The 23,889-nt window shown below is 36.8% G+C and overlaps 1 protein-coding gene across 1 annotated transcript in view; it reads right to left on the reverse strand.

Annotated features, from left to right (window-relative positions):
- Positions 1-4,665: 4,665 nt before the first annotated feature.
- Positions 4,666-23,889, reverse strand: part of maptb (microtubule-associated protein tau b) — a 39,591-nt gene continuing 20,367 nt past the window's right edge. Inside the window, 10 exon segments of the mRNA XM_051104451.1 lie at positions 4,666-7,478; positions 7,480-7,583; positions 11,960-12,066; positions 12,325-12,406; positions 16,040-16,272; positions 16,497-16,547; positions 17,003-17,066; positions 17,317-17,505; positions 18,677-18,711; positions 20,621-21,817. Of these exon segments, the coding sequence (XP_050960408.1) occupies positions 7,367-7,478; positions 7,480-7,583; positions 11,960-12,066; positions 12,325-12,406; positions 16,040-16,272; positions 16,497-16,547; positions 17,003-17,066; positions 17,317-17,505; positions 18,677-18,711; positions 20,621-21,817 (2,174 nt within the window). The 3' untranslated portion in view covers positions 4,666-7,366.

The following is a 23,889-nucleotide window of genomic DNA, read 5'->3' on the forward strand; positions in this document are numbered from 1 at the left end:
TACAAACCAGTGTGTTCATAATTAGGATAATACATTGAAATAATATGGTAAGACACTGATTTGCAATATCAAGCAGCAAAACAAGCTGTTTTGTACAGCTAAAAGTAGCTGGATGCAGATGAGACTGGAAGCCAGACCCATAAAATTTACAAATGGCCACGCGCATATTACGGGAAAAGTAAGGTGGTTATATATAATGTTAAACCCTTAGAAATCCATTACAGTTGTTCACACGAATGTTCAAGGTCAGCACAGAAAGGTTGTGGTTACTTGCACTGTCAGAAAAAAAGGTACAGTTCTGTCGCTGCGGCGGTATACCGTAAGATACAAAGTGAAAAGGTACATGTATCTTTAAGATATTAATATGTACTTGCAAGGTACTAAAATGTACCTTTAAGGTACTGATATGTACTGTTTAGGGTAGGTAAGGTACAAAGATGTACCTTTTCACTTTTGTACTTTAGGGTACCGCCCCACCGACAGAACTGTATTTCGAACTGTATTCCTTTTTTCGAAGTGCTTGGGTCATTCCAAAATATGCGCGCCTTTTCCGCTTGGAAAAGTTGACAAATAAAATAAGTTTAATCAATACGTTATAAGCATTTATGCAATGAAGATTATTTAAAATGACAAGAGATTGTATTGTGCCATCTCAGGCTATGTAATTTATTATTTTATGACTATTTTTCTACCGCATGTTTTGGTATTTTTGTCAACCCTGTTACCGACGCAAGCGTTACTAGATACTGTAGTTTAATTAGAACAATATGCCACTGAATGACAGGCATTAGCTCAGTAATATATTTTACGCAGACAGTTAAAAACCTACTCAGTGTCATCCCACGTCAAAACCTGTTACTCTAAAACGTAGCAGGTTGACAGTAACAGGTTTGACGATCTCAAACAAATTTGCTAATTGCTAGCTAATAGTCGAGTTCACAAAGGCACAATTTGAACACTTTGATTTTACTTGTAGATATTGATTATATTAAATGTAAGAAATAATTGTTTAAATTTACATTTTAAAAATGGTAACAGGATTGACATTGCATGATGTCCCCCTCAGTCAAACCTCATAAATCATCAAAAATAGAACATTATAGAGGAGTGAGAGAAACATGCTTGTGTTTTAAGTGTTAACCCTTTAACTGTAACCCCCATTTTTGAGCATAGATGTGTAAGTGCTTAAATCCTGGTCGAGAGATGAAGTAACCTCCTAGAAATGATGTCACGTGAACATTATTTTAGGGCTTTTTGATAAAGGTAATGGGGCTGACATGAAATTAGGGGACACCAATAAAATGCAAAAAAATGCATACTTATGCCAAAAACATTGCTTAACAATGCGACTATATTTCAGCAATATGCAAATGTGATTTTAATATCATTTTGCAAATTAACCCTTTAACTGTCACCCCCATTTTTGAGCATAGATGTGTAAGTGCTTAAATAGTTACAGTTCATGAACAAATACATTTTGTAATATGATTTTGAAGTACCAAAGGATGAATTGTGAGGTATTAAGCTTCCAATTGATATATAATTTATGATGATGTCTAAAACATGATAGAGAAAAAGGCAACAAAAAGACTTGGTGATGAAGGCCGGAACTCCTGCTATGTAGATTTCTGAGGTGCACTCTTGTCATAAATTAATCTATTACTGTTCCTACATAGTTTGTAACAAAAAAACTTAAATATCTAGATTATTGAGATTAAATATCTACTTAGGAGTCTTAGACCTTTCCAATGATATATAGTTTGTCATGATTAGATTATGATTTAATTGTAGTATAGTAAGGTAAACTTAGAAGATAGTTAAAAAGTTAAAAGTCCTGCTGAAAAAGAAAAATTATAGTGAGGGACAGGCCAAAAACCTTACCCGTACAAGCATAAATGCTATTTAAATTATTTAAAATAACATTTAATTGACTTAATGTAATATTGATGAAAGCATACATAGTATTGTTGTTGTTTTTAAATTGCACATTTATTTGTTGTTATAAAATAAATCTATGTTTGATCATTTCTTAGGGACGCAAAAAGCACCGATTTCGTGGAATGACCCATTTATCTGCACTGTAATTGGATAAAGGTCCACTCAGGTAAAACTACCAGAAACCGTGTAAAAGAAAGTTAAAGACCACTAATTCTAGATAAAAGCAAAAACGCTACACTTCAGATGCATCATTTAAGCTAAAGAAGCAATATGTGGATGATAATGTTTTCAGATTTACATGACAAGGGAAATGCTTTCCCTTTGACTTAACCAGGAGGATATGGCCGTCGAGTGCACTTTGAAATGTTACACAATTGGAAAGGCACAGCTTTTTTACAGCCTTTATACTGACGCCTAGCGTCGATGATACTGCATTACGCAAATTCAGAAGTATTCGGCCTGCATATGCATGAGGGTGCTCGCTGCAGAGCCAAATGGGAGGAACTGGAGCTCTAGCTCCCCCTCGCTGGAGGTAATGGGTGGAGATAGACACCTTACCACACCCCAACCCTACCCCTTACCCTATCCTAAACCTAACTCCACCCATTAGTTCACACAGAGGTGGAGTTGGACATCCAGAGAGGGGGAGCTGGAGGCCATTCGGCTCTGCAGTGAGCAGTACTTGGCCTGCATCCCAATGTGCATACTATCCATCCTAAATGTGACAGCAGTAATTTTCAATACTATTTAGGGCAGATAGAGTGGATAGTATGCACACTGGGACGCAGGGGTAGTTACTAATTTCATTTAAAGGGGTCATCGGATGCCCATTTTCCACAAGTTGATATGATTCTTTAGAGTCTTAATGAAAAGTCTCTAATATACTTTGATTAAAAATGTTGTAAAACAACACCCTTTTTAGCTTGTCAAAATCAGCTCTGCAAAAATCATCTCATTCTAAGGGGTTGCTCCTTTAAATGCAAATGAGCTCTGCTCACCCCGCCCCTCTCTTCTCTCTGTGGAGTGACGATCTTGTTTACATTAGCCGCATTTAGCCGCGTTTAGCCGCTAAACTTCCTAACTACCACGTTATAAGGAAAGGCGATTGCAAAATTCATAAAAAAAAAACTTTTATACTCACTTCTGCTGTAGGTAAAGCTGGATCATGAATGATTCGCACGAACATAGACAGATATATGTAGATCGGGAGGTGCATTCCATTCACAAACAAATGTAATCTACTGCATCTTCAGCGGCTCAGATGTCGGGAGTAAATGATGACCACTATGTTCATTATTACATCCAGCAACACAACACCTCAATCGCTCAATCGGAGATATTCTTGTCTAACCTACATCCCTGCTCTGGCATCAAAACAGGGTGCTCACTGCAGAGCCAGATGGGAGGAGCTGGAGCTCCAGCTCCCCCTCGCTGGAGGTAATGGGTGGAGATAGACACCTAACCACACCCTAACCCTACCCCTTACCCTATCCTAAACCTAACTCCACCCATTAGTTCACACAGAGGTGGAGCTGGACATCCAGAGAGGGGGAGCTGGAGGCCATTCGGCTCTGCAGTGAGCAGTACTTGTCAAAACATGGAAAGTTACTGGACAGTGACAGCTGGTCTAAGGTAAGAGCTCATGTCAATCAACTATCGTGGGAGCGGCCTCTGTGGGTGTGACGCCACAATGACAGGCATCTGAGAATGGCTCGATTTGAAAAAGGGGAGATTATTTTTACAGATTAATTAAAAACCACTGCATGGATTTTTATCATTATAGGGTAGATTTGTACATACACTGCCAACACACATTAATGTTCAAACAACATGAAAAAGTGAACTTAGCATCCGATGACCCCTTTAAAAAAAAGTGGCCCTTTCTCACATTTTCGGGTTTCTAGCAGCAGAAGTAATCGTAGTTGGGTGTAAACCCAAGAGCAGTGAATGGGAGTACCACTATTCATTTATTTATTTATTTATTTGCATTCCCATTTACAGAGAACGATGTCAAATTTACCGTCCCTCTCATAGACGCTGTATTAGAAACACCCTCGCATTAGCATTAACTAGTTTTTTTGTAATTTGATGAAAATGTGATATAATATACAGTGTTATAAACGTACATTATTTGACATTATTATTAAAAAAAAATCAAAATATAAAAAACGTAAAAGGATTTATGATGCTGATGACCGTTGAAACGCGTCATCAGTCTCGTGAAAAGGGTCCTCTTATTAAATTACTCCGTATTTGATCTGAATATGAGGCGACCCGCTCCACGTAAAACCGCTTTCATTAGGCTCCTGATTTGTCTCTTCGTCTCATGTAAGTATCCATGATTTCAAAGTAAGAAAAATATACTATTGTCCCTGCAGGTTATTTTTTGGTTTAATTTTATAACCTAAAAAGAACCTTCCCAGAACGTTCCCTGCAGGTCATTTTTAGATTGCATTTATACAACCTACCTACAGGAAAACGTTCCGGGAACGTTGCGGGAACATTCCCGATAGGTTCCCAGAACGTTTCAGAACGTGTATTTTTCAACGAACGCGATGCGTTATACCCAGCTAACAATTTTTGGTTCCCAGAACGTTCTGTGAACATTAGGTTTTGGGAACCAAAAATTGTTAGCTGGGTATAACGCATCGCGTTCGTTGAAAAATACATCTGAGGGGAAAAGAAGAGCAAAAGAGCAATCTTACAGAAAAACAAAAGTCACAGAAAGCAGTTTAATACGGACTTTATTTCCAAATTCACGTTTACAGCAAGGAGTATCAGTGTAAACCAATTAATAAAACACATTACGATAAAGACAATCACAACTGTCAAGCTAGAATGAAGAACTGCGATGAGAAGAGCAGAGGCGGGAAATGAAACGGAGGAGAGCGATAGAGAGACCTCGGAACCGGTAAACAGATTACAGAACCGTTTGAAACACAGCTAAAGGGTAGAATTACTTAAAAGGTCTTATCCAGTGCCATTTTTCAACTTTTTATCTGATAAAAGTCTGTTCTTCAGCTTAACCCCACACGTCTAAATGCTCAGGTTTATGTTAGCAGCATGCTGTACAAAGGACGGCCACAGTGTTGGGTTTACAGCAATCCGTCTAAAGCTTCTCACAGGGTCATGTGAGAGATACAGTATATGTGTGGCACTAGTTAAGTCCTTTACTGATATTGTGGATTCTGGATGCAAATTATCCCTCTATTTGACCTATTATTATATTTTTTTAAATGCAAGATATACATCTAAACAAGTAACGTACTGTTGGTGTAGAGGCAGCTCTTCTGACAAATCAGTGCATTCACTTTCAAATGAGCGTAAAGCTGCAATGCACTGCGGATAGTGAATAAAAAGCTTAGTGTCAGATCCAAACCAGATCATCTGAACGCATTCGTACATCTTTTACATCGTCCACACAATACTATTAGAAAAAAGAGTGCAACATAAACCTGGATTTTAGCAGGTAGCTTTGTTCCTTCGATCATCCTCCACTTTTTTTCTTTCTTTTCATATTTTTACGATGAGTTAAACGCTCTAGTTAAGGTGGTTTTCTAAACAGTTGGACGGGGAATGTGGTGACTGTGGTTACAATATTCAAGACCATGGGTGAAGTCCATTGCATGCTGGGAATGTGCAGCGTGTGAGCGTTGTGGTTTGGATTGATGTCTATATTGAAGTCTTTAGTACTGAGGGGAGCTTGGCTATGTGTTAAATGTCCTGCATCGTATTTCACACCAAACGAATCAGCTCTGTGCTGCTGTACTCAATCTATCCTAGACCAAAACAGAGACAGTTTTCTCAAATGTAGCTGATGGACTCTGGGAGGCACTTTTCTGCTGTCTGTTCTCAATATGAGATTCCCCGATATGATGTTACAGGTATTTTATTGAGTGCTTTGAAATCCTCTCATGGTCCATATACACATTCTTTGGAGCAGCATTTTACACAGAAGCTGACATCCATCAATACAGAATCATCGTTACCAGAGATAAGTTAAAGGAAACAATGGAAGGATGTACAGAGTGAAAATTTAGATATAGAATACATCAGAGCTCAACAATAAGGATAACAATGTGATTGCATCTTATATTTGGTCTCATAAACCTTTTGAATCATAGCAATCATTTTTGTTTTGAAAACTGAAACTTGAAGCAATGGTTGTCATTAATTAGCAGACATTATCAGTAAGGTTTTGCATTATATGTCATTTTTGTTTCCGCCCCAAAATGCTGAAAATTCATAGCTTTCACATACATTTTTATACAAAATGTTGCTAAAAATAAAATAAAATGAAATGTGTATCTAAAAAAAAGACCAACAAAAGCCATATGTAAAAATTCACAGCTTTCATGGAGTTACATTTCTAATTATTTGCATTAAATAATTTTAAAAAGCATCTCAAATTAAAATGTATATACACAAAAACAATAAAATAACTTAAAAAATAATAATAATAAATGTGAATGACTGTCCAGGTAGACAAATCCTTATTGTTGAGCCCTGTACGACAGCTTTATTTCAAAGTTGTGTATGATTTTTGTGTGTTGACATTTGCTTTCTTCACTGTCAAAGGAGTCACTAGAGGCCAAGCAAGAAGATTTCATTCAGCGATGCAACTTCCTGTGCATTTGAGGACAGGTAAGCCTGGAGAAATTGCTGTGGTGATGAATGAGGATGTGCCGTTTTACAGAATTCACAGACAAAGTCTGGTACAGAAATTTCCAAATTACATTAATAATGATTTATCAAAGTCTTTACTCTTTCATTGAGGTGTTTTGTGATTTTAACACCTTTTATTAAGGACCAAAGCATGCACTATAGTCCTCACTAATGCATTTGTTTTATTTGATTTTATAGCAGGCCACTGTTGTTAAATTTGTGTTGGCTACAGCCTGATTGCCTCATGTTTTAGCTAAGAGCGTTTGAAATGTTTCCGTCCTATCAAATTCATAGCCAGCATCATTAACTGCACCCTTCCAAACCATGTAGCATGGTTGCCTTCCCTACTGCTGCATGTCAAAACAGGAGTGCATAAGTTATGGTAAATAAAAACATTCACAATAAGGCAACGAAGCAAATACAGCTTTGAAAGCAAATGTCGTTGTTGTTTCTTTTAAAAACAGGGTATTAAACGAACAAAATCGGGCTACTCAGTGCTGTAAATGACCATTTGGATCAATACACCACCAGCTCCTTTTAAATCGTAATTTCTTTTCTTTTTCTTTTGATGATACTAAGCCAATAACATCAATACCTGTCTCTCCATGCCAGGAGGCAAAAATTATTTCACAAGCAGACAAGCCGCTGGGACAACCTTTAGTTAGGAGAAATCTGACAAGCACCTTATTCGAAAGGACTGAAGGAGATATATTTTTAACTTTTTTTTCAATTTGTCAAATGCCAACACGTTTCGGTCAGCAGCTCACAGGCCTTGTTTAGCAAGGGAGGCTGACACCTGATCAGCTAGCGTGGACAGTTGTGGGGAGTCGGTCATGTTGATGCTGCCAGAGGAAGACACGTTGCTGAGGCGGGCGGGGCGATCCATCCGTGGAGATGTCGGGGGAGCGGTACACGATCTCAGCACCGTGGTCGGTGCGTGCTTTGGCTTGGTCTCGGAAACTTAGCTTGTGGCTCTCAATCTGACGGGAGGAAAGGTGGAATTTGGATTAAACTCGATGGATGTAAACAATTGTCAGGTTTTGTAAGATAATATACAGTCAACCCAAAATTTATTTAGACATTATCACAGTTTATTCGCTATAGTTTTGAAAATGGTAAATATAACAAGAACTTGAGGTAAACTGTGTCAGAACAAATAAATTTTGATAATGACAGATAACTTTGATAGAAAGGTTTGTAATGGATTACAATCAACCAAAAGTTCAGACATCTATTAGTATGACAAGATTCACACAACTATCAATACTTTGTTGACCAATTAATTAGCAATTAAAGAAAAAACACTTAAGCAAAACATGGTCAGATCAAAGTGTCTGAATAATTTTTGGTCTCAAATTTTTATCAGTTTAACTGGAAGTCCACTCTATAAAGAATTTTTGGGTATAATATGTCACAGATTATTTTGCTATCCCCACTTACATAAATGAATTATAGTGTCCTGCACACACTAGTTAAAATTATCAAAAAATTATATCTGTTGTCTGAATAATTTTTGGTTTGACTGTATGCATAAAATTTAAGATTATTATTATTAATAATAATAATAAATTACCACCAATGCTGCAATTATTCAATCAAACCCACACTTAAAATATTGTTAAATATTATTAACAATTTTTATTTTAATATATATTAAAATAGAATTTATTCTTGTGATATAAAGCAAAGCCTAATTTTCAGCATCATTACTCCAGTCTTCAGTGTGACATGATCCTTCAGAAATCATTCTAGTATGCTGCTTTATTTTCCTATAAACATTTCTTACTATTATCAGTTTTGAAAACAAGTGTGCTTATTAATATTTTAGTGTAAACCACTATATTTTTTAGAATTTCGTAATAGAAAAAAAACTGCATTTATTTGAAATATTCGAAATAGAAATGTTTTGGAGCATAACAAATGTCTTTACTATCACTTGTGATCAATTTAATGTGTCCTTGCTTAATAAAAGAATTAATTTCTTAAAAAAAAACACACATTAAAAGTTTTGAATGGTAGTGTATATGCTTTATTTGTAGGGCCCTATGAAATCTGTTTTATTTTTTTCCCAAAAACCATATAAATTTTTTTCAAATTCATTTTTCTAGACTCTGTTTTAATGGTTAAATTAAAAAAATATTAATCAAAAAGCATGTCTATTTAATTGAAATCAAGAAACATACACAATGTAACAGCAAATTATTAAAGGTTTAAAAATTGCATTTTTTAAAGGCCCTATGAAATAGGTTTTATTTTTTTCTCAAATTAATTTTTATTTTTCTCAAATTCTGTGTTTTCCATTAATTTTCTGGATTCCATTTGAATGTATTTATTTATTTATTTATTTATTTAAAAAATACTGTTGTGTATTTACATTTTTCTGGTGAATAAATTATAGTAAACAATTTCTCACGTAAATATACCTTAAAAATAGTTTTAATAATTTTATTAGCAGCAGTAGTCATAGTAGTACTATCACTGCATTAAGTAATATATTTCTGTCACAGTTTCATCAAGTAAAACCAAACTTTTATTTTGACGGGTTGCTTTGAAGACTTTTATGACGGTAGTTTTTCCTCAAAAGAAGCAATGACATGCTAATGAAGTAACTCTCAGAGCATTAGAGATTACGTTTATGTGTTCATGTACTCATATTGAGGGGCAGAGGCTGAAAACACCACAAGCATCATGCGCTTCAGTATGTGTGTAGTAAATAAAACCGCACGTCTGCGCCATTCATTTACACAAAGACACTGGCTTAATATTCAGACATACTAGTCCATATCGCATTTTGATTTAAGTGTACTGATCTATTTTTGATTTATCCATTCAAAATTTGGCAAATTCCATGACATTCAGCGTTATACAGTCAGTTCCATTTTTCTGACTGGATTCCGCATTTTTCGCATCGTGGAAATCATTTGGCCCTACATTTGCAGCAACATCTGAAAGTCATACAGGAAGGCTGTCCTCTAGTAGACAATGGTTAAATCGATGCAATATACTTAATATATATACATTATAATAAATCTGCAGCACTAGTCTTCATATTGTGATTTGCATATACTTTTTGCATCCATCCCTTTCACTTAAATAAGAATAGCTATATTTGCTCACATGAGTGGGATTAGAAGTGTACCAAAATACAGTCAAACCAAAAATTATTCAGACACCAGATATAATTTTTTATATTTTTTTTACTAGTGGGTTCAGGACACTATAGCTCATTTTGTAAGCGAGGATAGCAAAATAAAGTAAACTGTGACATATTATACACACAATTTTTTCATACAGTGGACTACCAGTAAAACTGATAAAAATTTGGGACCAAAAATTTTATCTGACACTATGACCTGACCATGTTCTATTACATACCTTTCTATCAAAGTTATCTGTTCTGACACAGTTTAACTCTGAGTTCTTGTCATATTTTATTACCATTTTCTAAACTATACTGAATAATGTGAGAAATGTTGAAGATGTCTGTATAAATTTTGGTTTGACTGTATTTATTATAAAGATAACACACAACTGAATTGAAATAAGACTTATTACATTGCTGACAAAATTATTCCTAGAACAGAAGGACATAAAAGCCATGTAATGATGACTAGTCAGCTAAATTGACACTTCATAATTCCAGTGATATACTTACTGAGGGCCTCTGACTTAACCAGACTGTTCCCTTCAGAGGAGGGAAGGTCAAAGGTCATGTCCACATCATTAGAGTGAACAGCGTCCCCATTAGAGGAAGCATTTGCGGCCTGCGGCTCTGCTTCCTTCTCCTTCTCCCTCTACAGTGTGGATGCCACATAGTTCACATGGTTATGAGTAAACAAAACAAAATGGGTTGGGATGCAAATTATGAAATGAGGTTATGAAGGGATAAGAAAAAACACTCACACTAGAGGGAATGCTGAGAGAAGGAGTGAGACTTAATACTTATCAAATATTTCCAAGTAAGAGTGCCAATCTACTCTATCATCGTCTTCCTTTGGATCAAATAGTAATGCTGATTAATAAGTTAAAAGCAAAAACTGTTTGATCTGAAGACTAAAGTTCATTTATTTATGTGTTCTGAATGCGTAATTATGATGTATCTAGTGCTAGAACAAAAAATAAATACATTTAAAGATGTCACTGACCATAAGCATTATTCCCATACAATTACGGTAATTAAACTTTACAACTGGACCAAATTAAAGAATGAATTCTAGATTTTTACTGATTCATTAAAATAAACTTTCATCTGAAATCCAGTTCCATGATTTTATATAAGCTTATTATCTTTAATGTGTTTCACATAGTTCTCAAATGAGCACTCCTACTTGATTTCTGAATGTTTCTGAATTTGAATACATGAAAGCCGCACTCAGTCAGCAATTTTAGGTTATGCATGATAAAAAGGGACAGAGAAGCAGACGATCACTGAATGGAAGAATAGTTAGCTCTAAGCAAGGGAGCAGTGGAAAATGCAGTGATCTTAAAAATGATTGAAATGTGTTCAGTAGAGAGAGAAGATGAAGGACAGCAAGACACCCGGCTTCTATCAACCAATAAATCTTATGCTGTACATTTTTCATTTATTACATACATAAAATCATCCTAATTCATTCATTTAATTTATTAGTATATGCAATTCATTAGAACCTATTGTAATAAATGCAATACCCTTATAGACTTTGGCATGCGTCACTGTACACTGTACACTGAATTTGTGCACAAAAAGTATTATCATAGCTTCATAACACTGGAGTTAAACCACTGATGTCACATGGACTATTTTATCGATGTCCTTACTACCTTTCTGGGCCTTGAAACGTGTCAGTTGTGTTGCTGTCTATGCAGGGTCAGAAAGCACTTGGATTTCATCAAAAATATCTTAATGTGTGATCTGAAGATGAACGAAGGACTTACGGGTTTGGAACGACATGAGGGTGAGTAATTAATGACAGAATCGTTATTTTTGGGTGAACTATCCCTTTAAGATTTTGGACCTAATATACATTTTAATAAATAGGTAATGGACCATGAGATAATAACATTTGTTCTATATATTAAGTGTATTTCCAACCTTGTGTTTTTAAACAGTCTAGAAAAGCAGATCTTAAAGGCAACTCAAAAAAGTAAAACACATGTGCAAAAGAAGTACATTGAAGTCTGCCAAGCAGGAGGAAGCATGCTGACCATAGCAAGATCTAACAAGAAGGAAACTTTAAGTGAGTATTGCAGAAAAGAGTAGATAAAACAGTCAAAATGCATCATGAAACACTTTGTCTTATGCATTCGTATTGTGAATTAATTCTACATCCAAATGAAATTTGTGTCTCATTGTATAACAAAGTCAAGAACATACCTTCCTCTGTCCACCCCCAGGAACATGGCCAATGTTCTCCAGAGATCCAACCTTTGACTGGGCTTTGAAATCCAACTTCTCAGATTTGATCTCCACATTTCCACCTCCTAAAATACAAGTAAGAGTGAACAACTTCTGCTTAAATCAAACCTTTTCCATTTGTTTTTAGCTTACTTGAGGTGAAGATAAACGTAGAGATGGCTTTTCCAATCCAATAAGGTAAATAAGATTTATAAAACATTATAAAACTTGCATAAATATTGTATAAAACGTCTTGAATAAGCAATGTTGGTTGTCATATGTGCCCTAAAAATGTCTAATGGCATTTTTATACAATGTGTCTTCATATCTGACTGAAATCTTACCTGGTTTGTGATGGATGTTGGCCTTGGAGCCACACTTTGATTGGACGTTGCTTAGGTCGATCTTTTTGTGCACTATCTGAACCTGAAGCATGAGAAACAAATAGAGTCAGTTATCAAACAGAGCAATTTGGAAGGAAACAAACCGCATGCGCAGGCACCTGAGGAGCTGATGATCTGGAGTAGGAAAATGATTATTAACAACAACAGGGTTCATGGGACAGAGAAGTAACTTGCTTCCACTGATAGGCCACCACAAAATAGATATAAATCCAATTTATATAACCATACTTCATGCAGATGTAACAGAGTGACGCATTTCAATTTTAGAGACGTAAAATATGTGACCCTGGACCACAAAACCAGTCGTAAGTGTCAGTTTTTTAAAATTTAGATTTATACATCTGAAAGCTGAATAAATAATTCCATTGATGTATGGTATGTTATGATAGGAAAATATTTGGCCAAGATCTTATCAATGCATATTACGAATCAAAAATTAAGTTTTAATATATTTATGGTAGGAAATTTACAAAGTATCTTCATGGAACATGATCTTTACTTAATATCCTAATGATTTATGGCATAAAAGAAAAATTGATAATTTTGACACATAAAATGTATTTTTGGCTATTGCTACAAATATACCCGTGCTACTGAAGACTGGTTTTGTGGTTGAGGGTCACATATGTATATAGACTAGGTTGGCATCACATATATGATGGACTGGATTGTCTGAATACGAGGGCATTTACACTTGGTCTTTTCATGATCACATGTAAAAATGTGTAAATACTCTTTCAGTGATTCAAGACATGGAAATTTTCCTCTGTCCCAAATGCTCAGTCAGAAAAGAGATTCACTCAATAAATGCATCACTCAATATTTTAGTCAAAGGGACCCAAGGGCTTATAGAGGGAAGAGACTGTAATGCAAAAATGCATGTTATATCTGATTTACTGTCTCAGGCGAAACTCAGATATAACTAGATTTACATCTGACGGCAATACCAGCGCTTGTAAGGCTACAAAACAACGTCTTTTGGTAAAATGATTCAGATTAGAAGAGAAAAAAAGAAAAGAAAAAAGATAAAAATTATAAAATTATCTACAAGGCTATGTATGAATTAAGTCGTTAAGTGGTTCTAGGTGAAAATGATCTGAAGAAAGTAAGAAAGGAAGGAAAATTATGTTTTGAATACCGATTAATGGATTTCGCCTTGCAAGCACTGTTATAATGCACATGCTCAGTTTCAAGCACTCAAGTGAAGATCCATATCCCTTGGAGGTTTTTTTCCTGCATATCTGACTACTGAGACCCCTTCACAATCTTCACCTGCAGAGGAATTTATGGTACATGCATGCAATATACACAGCACGTCTGCAACGCAGCAACATCAGTCAGCGATCCGGATGCATCACCAGGAGGAACCAGGAGGAACACCAGGTGAGAGGAGATACCGACACTGGGGATTCAGGCAAATGAATTAAACCTAGATTTGGCAAAGGCATCTAGACCGATGTCTTGGCCAAAATGCATTGCCAGTGTAGGGATGCTGCAGTCCCTGGCCTAGTCAAACCTTCACGAAACTCTGGCAACTTATAGCAGAGCTTTTAGCTAAAGCCATCAGTCAGTTCACACTGTGATTATTTTGCTTTATCTCTTGCAAGATCAACAAGAGCTTAAAAAAGAAAGAAGGTAAGAAAGTAATGGGTAATATAAGGTAACTAAATGGCTTAAGGTTAGGGTTTTTAGGGTTAGTACCTAGTTATTACTCAGTTATTGTAATCATTAATAATGTGGAACAGGACTGTAAAATAAAGTGCTACCATAAAATTAAAGGTGAAGTTCTCTTCCAGAACAAAAATTTACAGATAATTTACTCATCCCCTTATCATCCAAAATGTTTGTGTCTTTCTTTCTTCAGTCGATAAGAAATTATGTTTCTTGAGGAAAACATTTTAGGAATTATCTCCATATAGTGGACTTTAACGGTGCCCCTAAGTTTGAACTTCCAAATGCGGTTTAAATGCAGCTTCAAAGGGCTCTAAACGATCCCAGCCCAGGAAGAAGGGTGTTATCTAGCAAAACAACCGGTCATTTTCTTAACAAATTGACAATTTGTATACTTTTTTAACCTCAAATGCTCATCTTGTCTTGTCTCTGCGATGCACATGTGTACTCTGTGTAATCCGGTTAAATACAGTTAGGGTATATCGAAAAACTCACATCTCGTCTTCTTCTTCTTATTTGAAAGTTAACTTTGTAAACACTGGGTTGGTACTTCTGCACCGATGTAGGGCAATTTTGAAGTTGGGGAAGAAAATGAGGTGGGAGTTTTTCAACAAAGCCTAACTGTATTGACCGTATTGAACCGGGAAAAAAAGTTCACGCTCAGACTCAGACAAGACAAGTGTTTGAGGTAAAAAGTATACAAATTGTCAGTTTGTTTCAAAAAAATGTTTTCTCAAGAAACATAAGTTCTTATCGACTGAAGAAAGAAAGACAATGGGGTGAGTAAATTATCTGTAAATCTAATATGCTAAAATTCAAGATTATACTATGTAAGTTCTATTTACATGTAACATTAATTAATTAATGTGTATTTACTGTGTTAAGTAATAAATGTTATTTTTGGTCACTAGAAAAATAAAAAATAAAAAGTTTCCAATTGGAAAAAAAAATAGATTTTTAGGTCTTGGATGTTCAGACTCAATAGCAAGTTAAAATGATGTCAATTAATTTTAATCTAACAGTTTAAAAACAGTTATTTTGGCTCTGTGGGTGTTTGGTAGATACTTGACTTACTGATGGAGAGCTACTTAAAAGCTTTTGACGTTGTGTGTCAGGGTTCCATTAGTTACGAAGGGTAACTATTCACACAATTGTGTGCAGAACTGTCTTTGAAAGCTTTTTGTATACTTAAAACTGTCTGTTGGAAATATACAGCAGTCATAGTCAACGCTTGAGGTGTTTAAGTCGGCCATTTTTGATTATTTCTTGTGTAACTTAGACATAAGTGGGTAATTATCCTAAAGAAACTGCTCCAATTCACAAATGCTTTTATTGGATATTTTATATACATTATGTCTGTTTAGGATCCTATTTTCAATCAGAAAGACAGCTGAAATATGATGCTATATTTGGTTGCTTTGGTTGTATACCTAATGTTAACTGCTTCTAACTACACTATTTTTCCAGAGCGAGGAGTTCTAACCCTAGTGGTTACTCACATTACCACCTCCAGGAACATGCTTGATATTGTCTTTGGATCCACATCTAGACTGAACATTAGAAAAGTCGATCTTCTTATGAACAACAGTCACCTGGAAAAGGACAAGGAGAGTCAAGAGTGTTAACCTGATGCTGTGAGTTGAGCTGCAGATCCCAGGCTCTGCAAAGAAGTTTCTTCAGTTGTTAAAGATGTGAAATTGCTTTTCTGTGTCAGCGTACTTCCAATTTACAATCTGAAAATGCTTATATAACCGTCCCCAACATGAGTTAACTTTATTAAAGGCTTTTTTGTTAAATATCTGAACCCTTAAGAATGGGGTTTGGATAAAAATAATCCAGAAATCCACTCAAACAAGACTGGCCTGCTTCCATCAGATGGGGTCAAAGTTGCGCTTTCAACTTCGCAATAAATGCATCCAAAACAGTTGGTTTTGTTTTCACACATTTAATTTTACCAGTCAAAAATCATGCATGACAGAATTACCTTCCCGCCACCAGGCTGGTGTTTGAGGTTCTCAGTGGAGCCGATCTTAGACTTGATGTTCTTCAGGTCAGGCATGGGTGCAACAGGAGCGATCGGGGCACGGGATCTCAATGAACCAGGTGATTTGGGAGGGGTGCGCACCACCGCTACTTTCTTCACCTGTTGTCCAGGGGTGGAGGACCGACTGGCTGGGCTGCTGCAACCACTACGGTCTGGGGTTTTAGGTGAGTCAGCTGATGATGAAAAACAACAGAAGACCAAAATATGTATATCGGGTTTTTTTTTGCTCTTTTGATTGTTTATTCTTTAAGTATCCTAAAGTAAATGTTTTCAACTTCCTGCCTTTCTATGTAGGAGCTTTCATGGAGTTTTGTGCACTGTTTTAACATTTCAGCAGTGCAGAGTTTTCAATTTGCAAGCATTTAATTGGCTACCACACAAAAGAGGCTCTTTTTACCTCTTTCAATGGACCCTGGTCCTGCCTTTCGCTGCTCCATCCGTGAAGCAGCTGTATTTCACAAATCAAAGTGGTACAAATCAGTCATGTAAATTCTCTATAAATAGAGAATCATTCCCTTGGGGTTTCATAACCCATTTCAAGTAGGCAGATATTGTGGACTTCCTGAAAACTACTTAAATGGTGCACAGTGAAATGATGGGAAGGTGTGCTCACTTTTGCAGTCTGCCGTGCAGTGAATACACTGAACCATAAATTCTTCCAGGTTTTATTTGCTTATGAATTTGTAATCAGTGCACTTTCATTTGTCATTTCAGTGGGTGGAATGGGAGAATGCATTAAAAAAGGAAATTTGTTATAAATTGTGAGAAGTGGTTACATCCAATTTCCTTTTCAAACTGTCAGGAAGGAAATTAAATGTTGAGTCACCAAGTATCCTTCCTTTTCATGGTACTAAACAAAGATTAATGTGGACCCCTGAAAAGATGCATCTAAAAATCACTTACCAGGGATTTTGGTGCCAACTCCTTGGGGTTTGGCACCCGCTGTCTTCGTCTTGGCATCTCCAGCCTAAATATGGACAATAAAAACAAAAATTAGCTAATGGTAAATTTGTTGCTTTTTTGAAGGAGTTTTTATTATTATAATTCAACAATGCACCCAAAATATGACAGAAATCCACTCATTAGCTTCTCTTTCTGCTCTGGTATTAAGAACATTGATGTTGTGAAGTCTCAGGTGCTGTAAATTCAGTCTCCTTGTAGACATTTCCACAAGAATTTCTCTTGGCCGATGGTTAGGGATGGGTGGCAATACTCACTGTGGCCCTGGACTCTTTTGCTTCTGAACTGCTGGGCTTTTTTACAGAATTTGCAGAGCCTGGACTGCTAAAGCGACATGGAGTTGCGGAAGAGACTGAGGGCTTTTTGCTGGGGATGCCTGACACTGAAGACCCTCTTTGGGGGGCGGAAGTGGATCTAGCTTTTGCATGCGGGGTTGTGGTGGGTATCTTACGTGTTTGAGAAGGTGAAAGACAAAAATGGAAAACAATGGCAAATAGCGAACATAAAATTAACTTTAAAATGAAAGAGATGCTAAAATGCAATAAAAAAAATGAAACAAAAATGGCAAATAAAATTTCAGACTAAAATTAAAAATGATTTAAATTAAGTTTAAATGCATTTAAAGGGATAGTTCACCCAAAAATGAAAATGACCCCATGATTTACTCACCCTCAAGCCATCCTAGGTGTATACAGAGATGACTTTCCTCTTTCAGGAGAATACAATCAGAGTCATTTTAAAATATGTCCTGGATCTTCCTTATAATGGCAGTGAATGGCTGTTGCGATTTTAAAGTCTAATAAAGTGCATCCATCCATCATAAAAAGTACTCCCCACAGCTCTGAGGAGTTAATAAGAGCCTCCTGGAGCAAATCCTCCTATAAACCATAATCTCTACCTTCCGCTAATTGTTGTATGTGCATTTAGATTGTGCTGTTCCAGCAGATGACATAGGTTGTTGCGTAAGCTCTGGTAAGAATATGCTCGGCTTGAGAGAACCAAGTTTTGTTTACAGCAAAGGAAAGCCAGTCTGCTCTTGGCTTTTATCAAAATCTTCCAACATTTTTCTTTACAAATCCTCGTTTTATACTTCTAATTCGTGACAGGTGTTTTGTTTTGATCTATCCACGGCACTTTTGCATTCGTCACGGCGTTCGCCTGTGTCATTCGCTAGAGCGCAGTTTTGTGTACACGTATGAAGCTAGAGATTAACGGTTTATAAAGTTCGAAATATGGATTTTTTCTTACAAACCGCATCGCTTCAGAAGGCCTTTAATAACCCCTGAAGCCAGGTTGAGTACTTTTTATGATGGATGGACACAGTTGTTTGGGCTTCAAAATCATAAACCCCATTCACTGCCATTATAAAGTTTGGAAGAGCCAGGACATTTTTTTTATATAACTCTGATTGTATTTGTCTGAGAGAAGAAAGTCATATACACCTAGGATGGCTTGAGGGTGAGTAAATCATGGGGTTATTTTAATTTTTGGTTGAACTGTCCTTTTAAAAACAAATCAATGACTCCCCTCAGTTGTAGCGTATTTTAGCTAATCTGGCTACAGACTTATAGCTGCTTTTCCCACAAAAAATAATATCAAACATGGTAACGACTGTACCTTTTTTTCAGGAGTTGCTCCTGCTCCAGTCTTGGCTGTAAGAGAGTAAGGAACAGTAAGTGCAAGCTCATAAATTGACATTTTGGTGGCCTCAATCAAGACTTACAGTAAGGCTTATCAAGGAGTCCGTCTACTTGATTGAAAGAAAAGTTGATGTTGATGCGTTTTTACACTTAATGCTCAAACTTATCAGCTGTGATGTTGAGAGTCCTGTTCCCAGAAGCAGCGATTCCAGCCTTTCATTTTTGTATGTTTGTTTATGATAGATATTCAAAAACAAACGCTTATTACAAAATGAAAATTCTGTTATCATTTACTCACCCTATTGTTGTTTGGGTTTTTTTTTTTTTTTTTTTTTTTTATTCCAAACCCGTATAAGTTTCTTTATTCCATGGAACAGGGAAGTATAAGTAAATTTTCAGAAGCCATTCTTTAGCTTAATATGAGAAATTTTAAATGAACTAATGAATCCAGTTCACACAACAAATTTGTATGATTCGTAAAGTGAACTGATCTGGTTCTCAATTTCAGCTAATGATCTTGCTGCCATGGTAAACAGTCCAATGGAGATGTGAGGATATTCCTTGAACCCTGTCATTTGGTGTAACAGGAGGGTTAGTAAATGATGACAAAATGAAAATTTTGGGCGAAGTATTCTTTTACAAGGACCTTTTTCGGCATCATTTGAATGTGCAGGACCTTGTATTATTTTTACAAAATGCAAAGAATTAGGAATATTTTAACCTTGTACAGGAAAAAAAAACAGCAGATTTTTTTTTTTCCTGAAGTAAACAGCAATGCTTGCAAGGCAGCAAAAGAATAATGTTAAAATTTTAGGTAGCGTAGGTTTTAAGCTTTGCATTTGTGTAAATAAAATGCACCATCAGAGCTGTCACTGCCACTGTCACGACAATGAAGATGCATCTTATTTTACTTTGGCTTTGCACAATAAAAATCAGCACATAACTTGACACCTTCACAGTTGCTCTAGATGATTAAATACATACAGGTAAGAGATGACCAATAGCTATTCAGTATGCAAATTTATGCAGGACAAAAGACCAACTGCAATTCTGAATAAAAATATTATAAATATTACAATATTACAAACATCATCACAGTCACAGTTTTGAATAGAGAATTCAGTAGCAGATGAAACCAACTGGTTAAAGTTTCTTTCTTTTTTTATTAATCTCTATTTAATTTTATTTGTTTGTTAGTTTATTTCTAAGCTTGCAAAGTTAAACAAAAAAAAGACTAAAACTGAGGAAAAGAAAGTTGACCAGAATGACTCTAGAAGTTGCCTTGCCTTGCAAGCACCAAAAGATTGCCTTGAAATGGTTTGCAAAACTGAATGTTTCACATTATTGAGTGAACTTGTCTGATCTTTTTGTAGAAGACGTCTGCACAGCTGTGGGAGACATTTAGAGGACTTTTGTCTTGAACCCAGCAGCAATTGCTAACCTTCTCCTTTCAGTATGTGTTATAGTCAACCCCATCAGCATGGGCCTTTGGGTCCACTTGGTTGTATCTAATAAAACAGACATCTGGGAAAGGGGTGGACCCAGAAAGGTAAAGCACAGTTCTGTGAGTGATACATTCAACATACATGCACAGGTGACATGCAATAGAGAAAGGTGAAAACTGTGCCAGCAGTAACGGTCAATCAATGCACAGAGTTAGTCACAGACACAAGCGAAATAACACTGACCACACACAGAGAGGGAAGGAGAAGAGATAGACACACAGGGCACAAAGGATCAAGAGAGAGAGAGATTTTGTGGCTACAAGCAGCCCGTTTCTTCAACCGAACACACTCATAGTGTGCGCTTTTCAGAAAGGGTGCTGCGTGGTTCTACTGATCTACTTTAAAAAGAAGAAAAGGGAAGGTGAAATAAAGAAGATCTGTGAGGGGTTTGGAGGAACAGAACAGAAAAAACAGACCTTTGGATGGGACACTTGCTTTTCTGGCCGGAGCAGCATCTTTAGAGGGAGTTTTCTGAAGTTTAGGAGCAGATTTGGGGGAAGGAGTGGCAGCAACTGTAGCGACGGGTTTCTTTGTTTTTTTGGCTGGAGATTCTTTGACGGGAGCTGCTTTGCTTGGTGCCTTTGTGGGCATTACTTGTGCACTGGGTTTAACAGCATCCTTAGCTTCGGGTTGGGTTTTAGCAACAGGCTCGGGTGGGGCAACAGGCTCGGGCGTGGCAACAGGCTCGGGTGTGGCAACAGGCTGGACCTTCTCCGTATCAATGCGATCATCGTCGCTCGTCTCCAAATACTTCTCCTGCTTGATCTCTTTTGCTTCTTCAGGTTCTCTAAGCTCCTCTGCCTTAGGCTCCATCTTGGGTGCAGCAAATTCTTGGGAAGTTGGAGGAATGGTGGTTGCCTCCTCTTCTTGTTCTTGTTCTGGTTCTGGTACTTCCTCTTCTTCCTCTCGAGCATCCGTTTGGAAATCTGTTAGAGATGACTCCTCTTGGGTAGGTTCGGCAGCAGCAATGGGAGAAAGAGGTGATCCTGGATCTGCCCTGCAGGAGTCAGGGCTCTTGCTTTCTGGTGGTGTTTTGTCAGAGCTGCATTCCCAGCCCACAGGACCACCCTGTTGACCGAGATCATGAGGTTCTGTGTAGTCAAACGACAGACCACGCTTTTTAGCTTCCTCTGGGGTCATTGGAAGATGAGAAGGGGTTTCGTGTTCGTCTTCAATCTGGGTTGTCAAGTCTGGGGTGACAGAACTGGGCACCAAGGAAACTCCTGTTTCTTCCTCTTCTTCATCACTAACTACTTCCTTGTCCTCTTTTATGTTGATACCACTTTGAGGAGCTTCTTCCACATCAGGAGAACCTGAAAATCTTCTCTCAGACTTTTCCATTTCATTTTCTTCTTTCTCCTCCTCCTCAGAACCACTGGGGCTATGATGGTCACTCATCTTTTCTGAGGGACTCCTCTTGACCTGGCTGTCAAAACCCGGGATTCCTGAACCCAAATCATCAGCGAGAGTTCTTGGAAGTGGATGTGGAGACATTGGAGACTCTCTCGGGCTGACAGAGCTCTCCTTTTGCCCATTCTCCCGCTCTCCCTCCCCATCCAGTGATGCCGCACTGCTCCGGCCACTCTCGGGCGGACTTCCGGGTGTTAACTCTTCTGATGACGTGGAAGGCAGAATGATAGGAACAGCCACAGACAACACTGTAGAATTAGCAACACTCAACCACCCTCTCTCCACATTCAACATTAGAAGCAGAGAAAGAAAAGGAATCAAGGAACTGAAAAGAACTAAAAGCACAGAACCACGTAAGGGGCCCGAACACAGCACAAAACACAAGTTTTTGTTTTCATGTCAAGTTAAACAATCTGTTTTTACACAATATACTTTGAGTTAAAGGCACTTTTACATAATTGATGCTTGGTGATCTAAATTAGCAAGCAGTAGATTAAAAATCGCTAATTGCAGTGAGAAAATGAGGGGGTCAGTACAGTAGGGTCAAGGGTTTGTGGGATCAATACTTATAAAAGTGCCTCTTCACTCATTTAGTCACAACAAAAACAATCAAAACCATAAATAACAATATCAATTGGCCAATCAGACCACAATATCCACATGACCCACAACATCTCTGTGAGCTTCAGTGTGTAAAGCACTGATAACTGGAAGCAAAATGAATGAAGCAATGAGTCTTTGGCGAATATCATTTATTGCACAGATAGAACCATTTGGATCTGATCTGAGCAGTAAAGCATATGTTGTATTGAATGCATTTGAAGCATTTTTAATGCATTCATTTATAGTTTTAATTGAAAGCCTCATTATTCTTAGATTTCTTAGATACAATAATGTGAGTTCCAATATAAACAGACTTAATTAGAAAGTGGTTCCCAGGGAGATCTTTTATTTGATTTTTGCATGTATGCGCAAGCAATGTAATGAAATTGCGGTGATATATGAGCTCAATGTATGTTTGTTTAGATGTAAATCCTCTGAATTTTTACATTGCAGGGGGATAAGGGGGTGGTGAGCCCACCATACCTTCTCCAGCTCCTGCTGTCCCTCCAAACGAGCCAAAGTTGTGTGATCACAAGGAAGCAAGTAAAAAGAACAGATGAGATACGGAGAACATTAACATCAACTTTGGGATTCTTTCACCCAGTTCGGTAGGTGAATTTTGCTAATAAATTGTCTTGTAAAGATGCTGAATTTATGCCCTCTTTGTGTGCACACTGCTCATCAACCTATAAATCACAGAAAAACAAAGCACATTCAGTTAACCCTTCTTCTATAGAAGAAGATAAAATGGCTTTATCATATGAAATTAATGGAGGGAGTCTGCATTATGAATGACTTTATAGACATTTGATCTCTCTGGTAGTTCAAAACAAGCGAGGAGCTCGCATGTAAAGTGAACTTAGTAGCCATTAAAGTTGCAGACCCATTTTGGCTGTACTGCAAAAATCAGCAACATGTTCTCTAACATGAAATATTCAGCTGATGGCTAATGGTAGTCTAATACATTTACATCACTCCCTACTTCATAGAACCACAGCATGCAACATGCGTAACGCCATCTTAATGGCTTTGTCTCAACTAGACTGCTAATTCTCTGACAAGATCAATGGGTTTGTGGTTCTGGGAGGTAAATGATAAATGATGCTTGCAGACTATTCACTCAGACCTTGAACTTTTGTGAGGTAATTATGTCCTATGTAGGAACCTATGCACAATGCAGAAAACAGAATTGCGGAATCCAATCATATAAACTGTATATAATGCAGAATGTTACAGAATTTGCCACTAGTTTCTGTGCATATGAAGCCACAAAATATAATTTAAAAATAAATCCTACACGTTCTGCATGTCTCTGTGTGAATGAATGGCGCAGACATTCTGTGTTTTCTGTCTCTGCTGCCTCAATATATGAATACATAAACACATAAATATAATCATAAGAACTGCTCTGAGAGTCACTTCATATTCATATTTACAAACAGACTCTTTAAGGTCTTCACAGCAATCTGTCAAAATAAAAGTTTGGTTTAACTTGAAGAAACTGTGATAGAAATATACTTAATGTAATACTTAATGTAATAAACTTAATGTAATACTATTACTACTAATAATAATAAAATTATTACTAAAACATTATTTTTAAGGAATATTTACCATAATCTATTTACCAGAAAAAATGTAAATCGGATGTAAAAATCAGAAAAAAAGCACA

Source organism: Labeo rohita, chromosome 3 (assembly GCF_022985175.1).
Source record: "Labeo rohita strain BAU-BD-2019 chromosome 3, IGBB_LRoh.1.0, whole genome shotgun sequence".
In the NCBI taxonomy this organism is placed as follows: domain Eukaryota; kingdom Metazoa; phylum Chordata; class Actinopteri; order Cypriniformes; family Cyprinidae; genus Labeo; species Labeo rohita.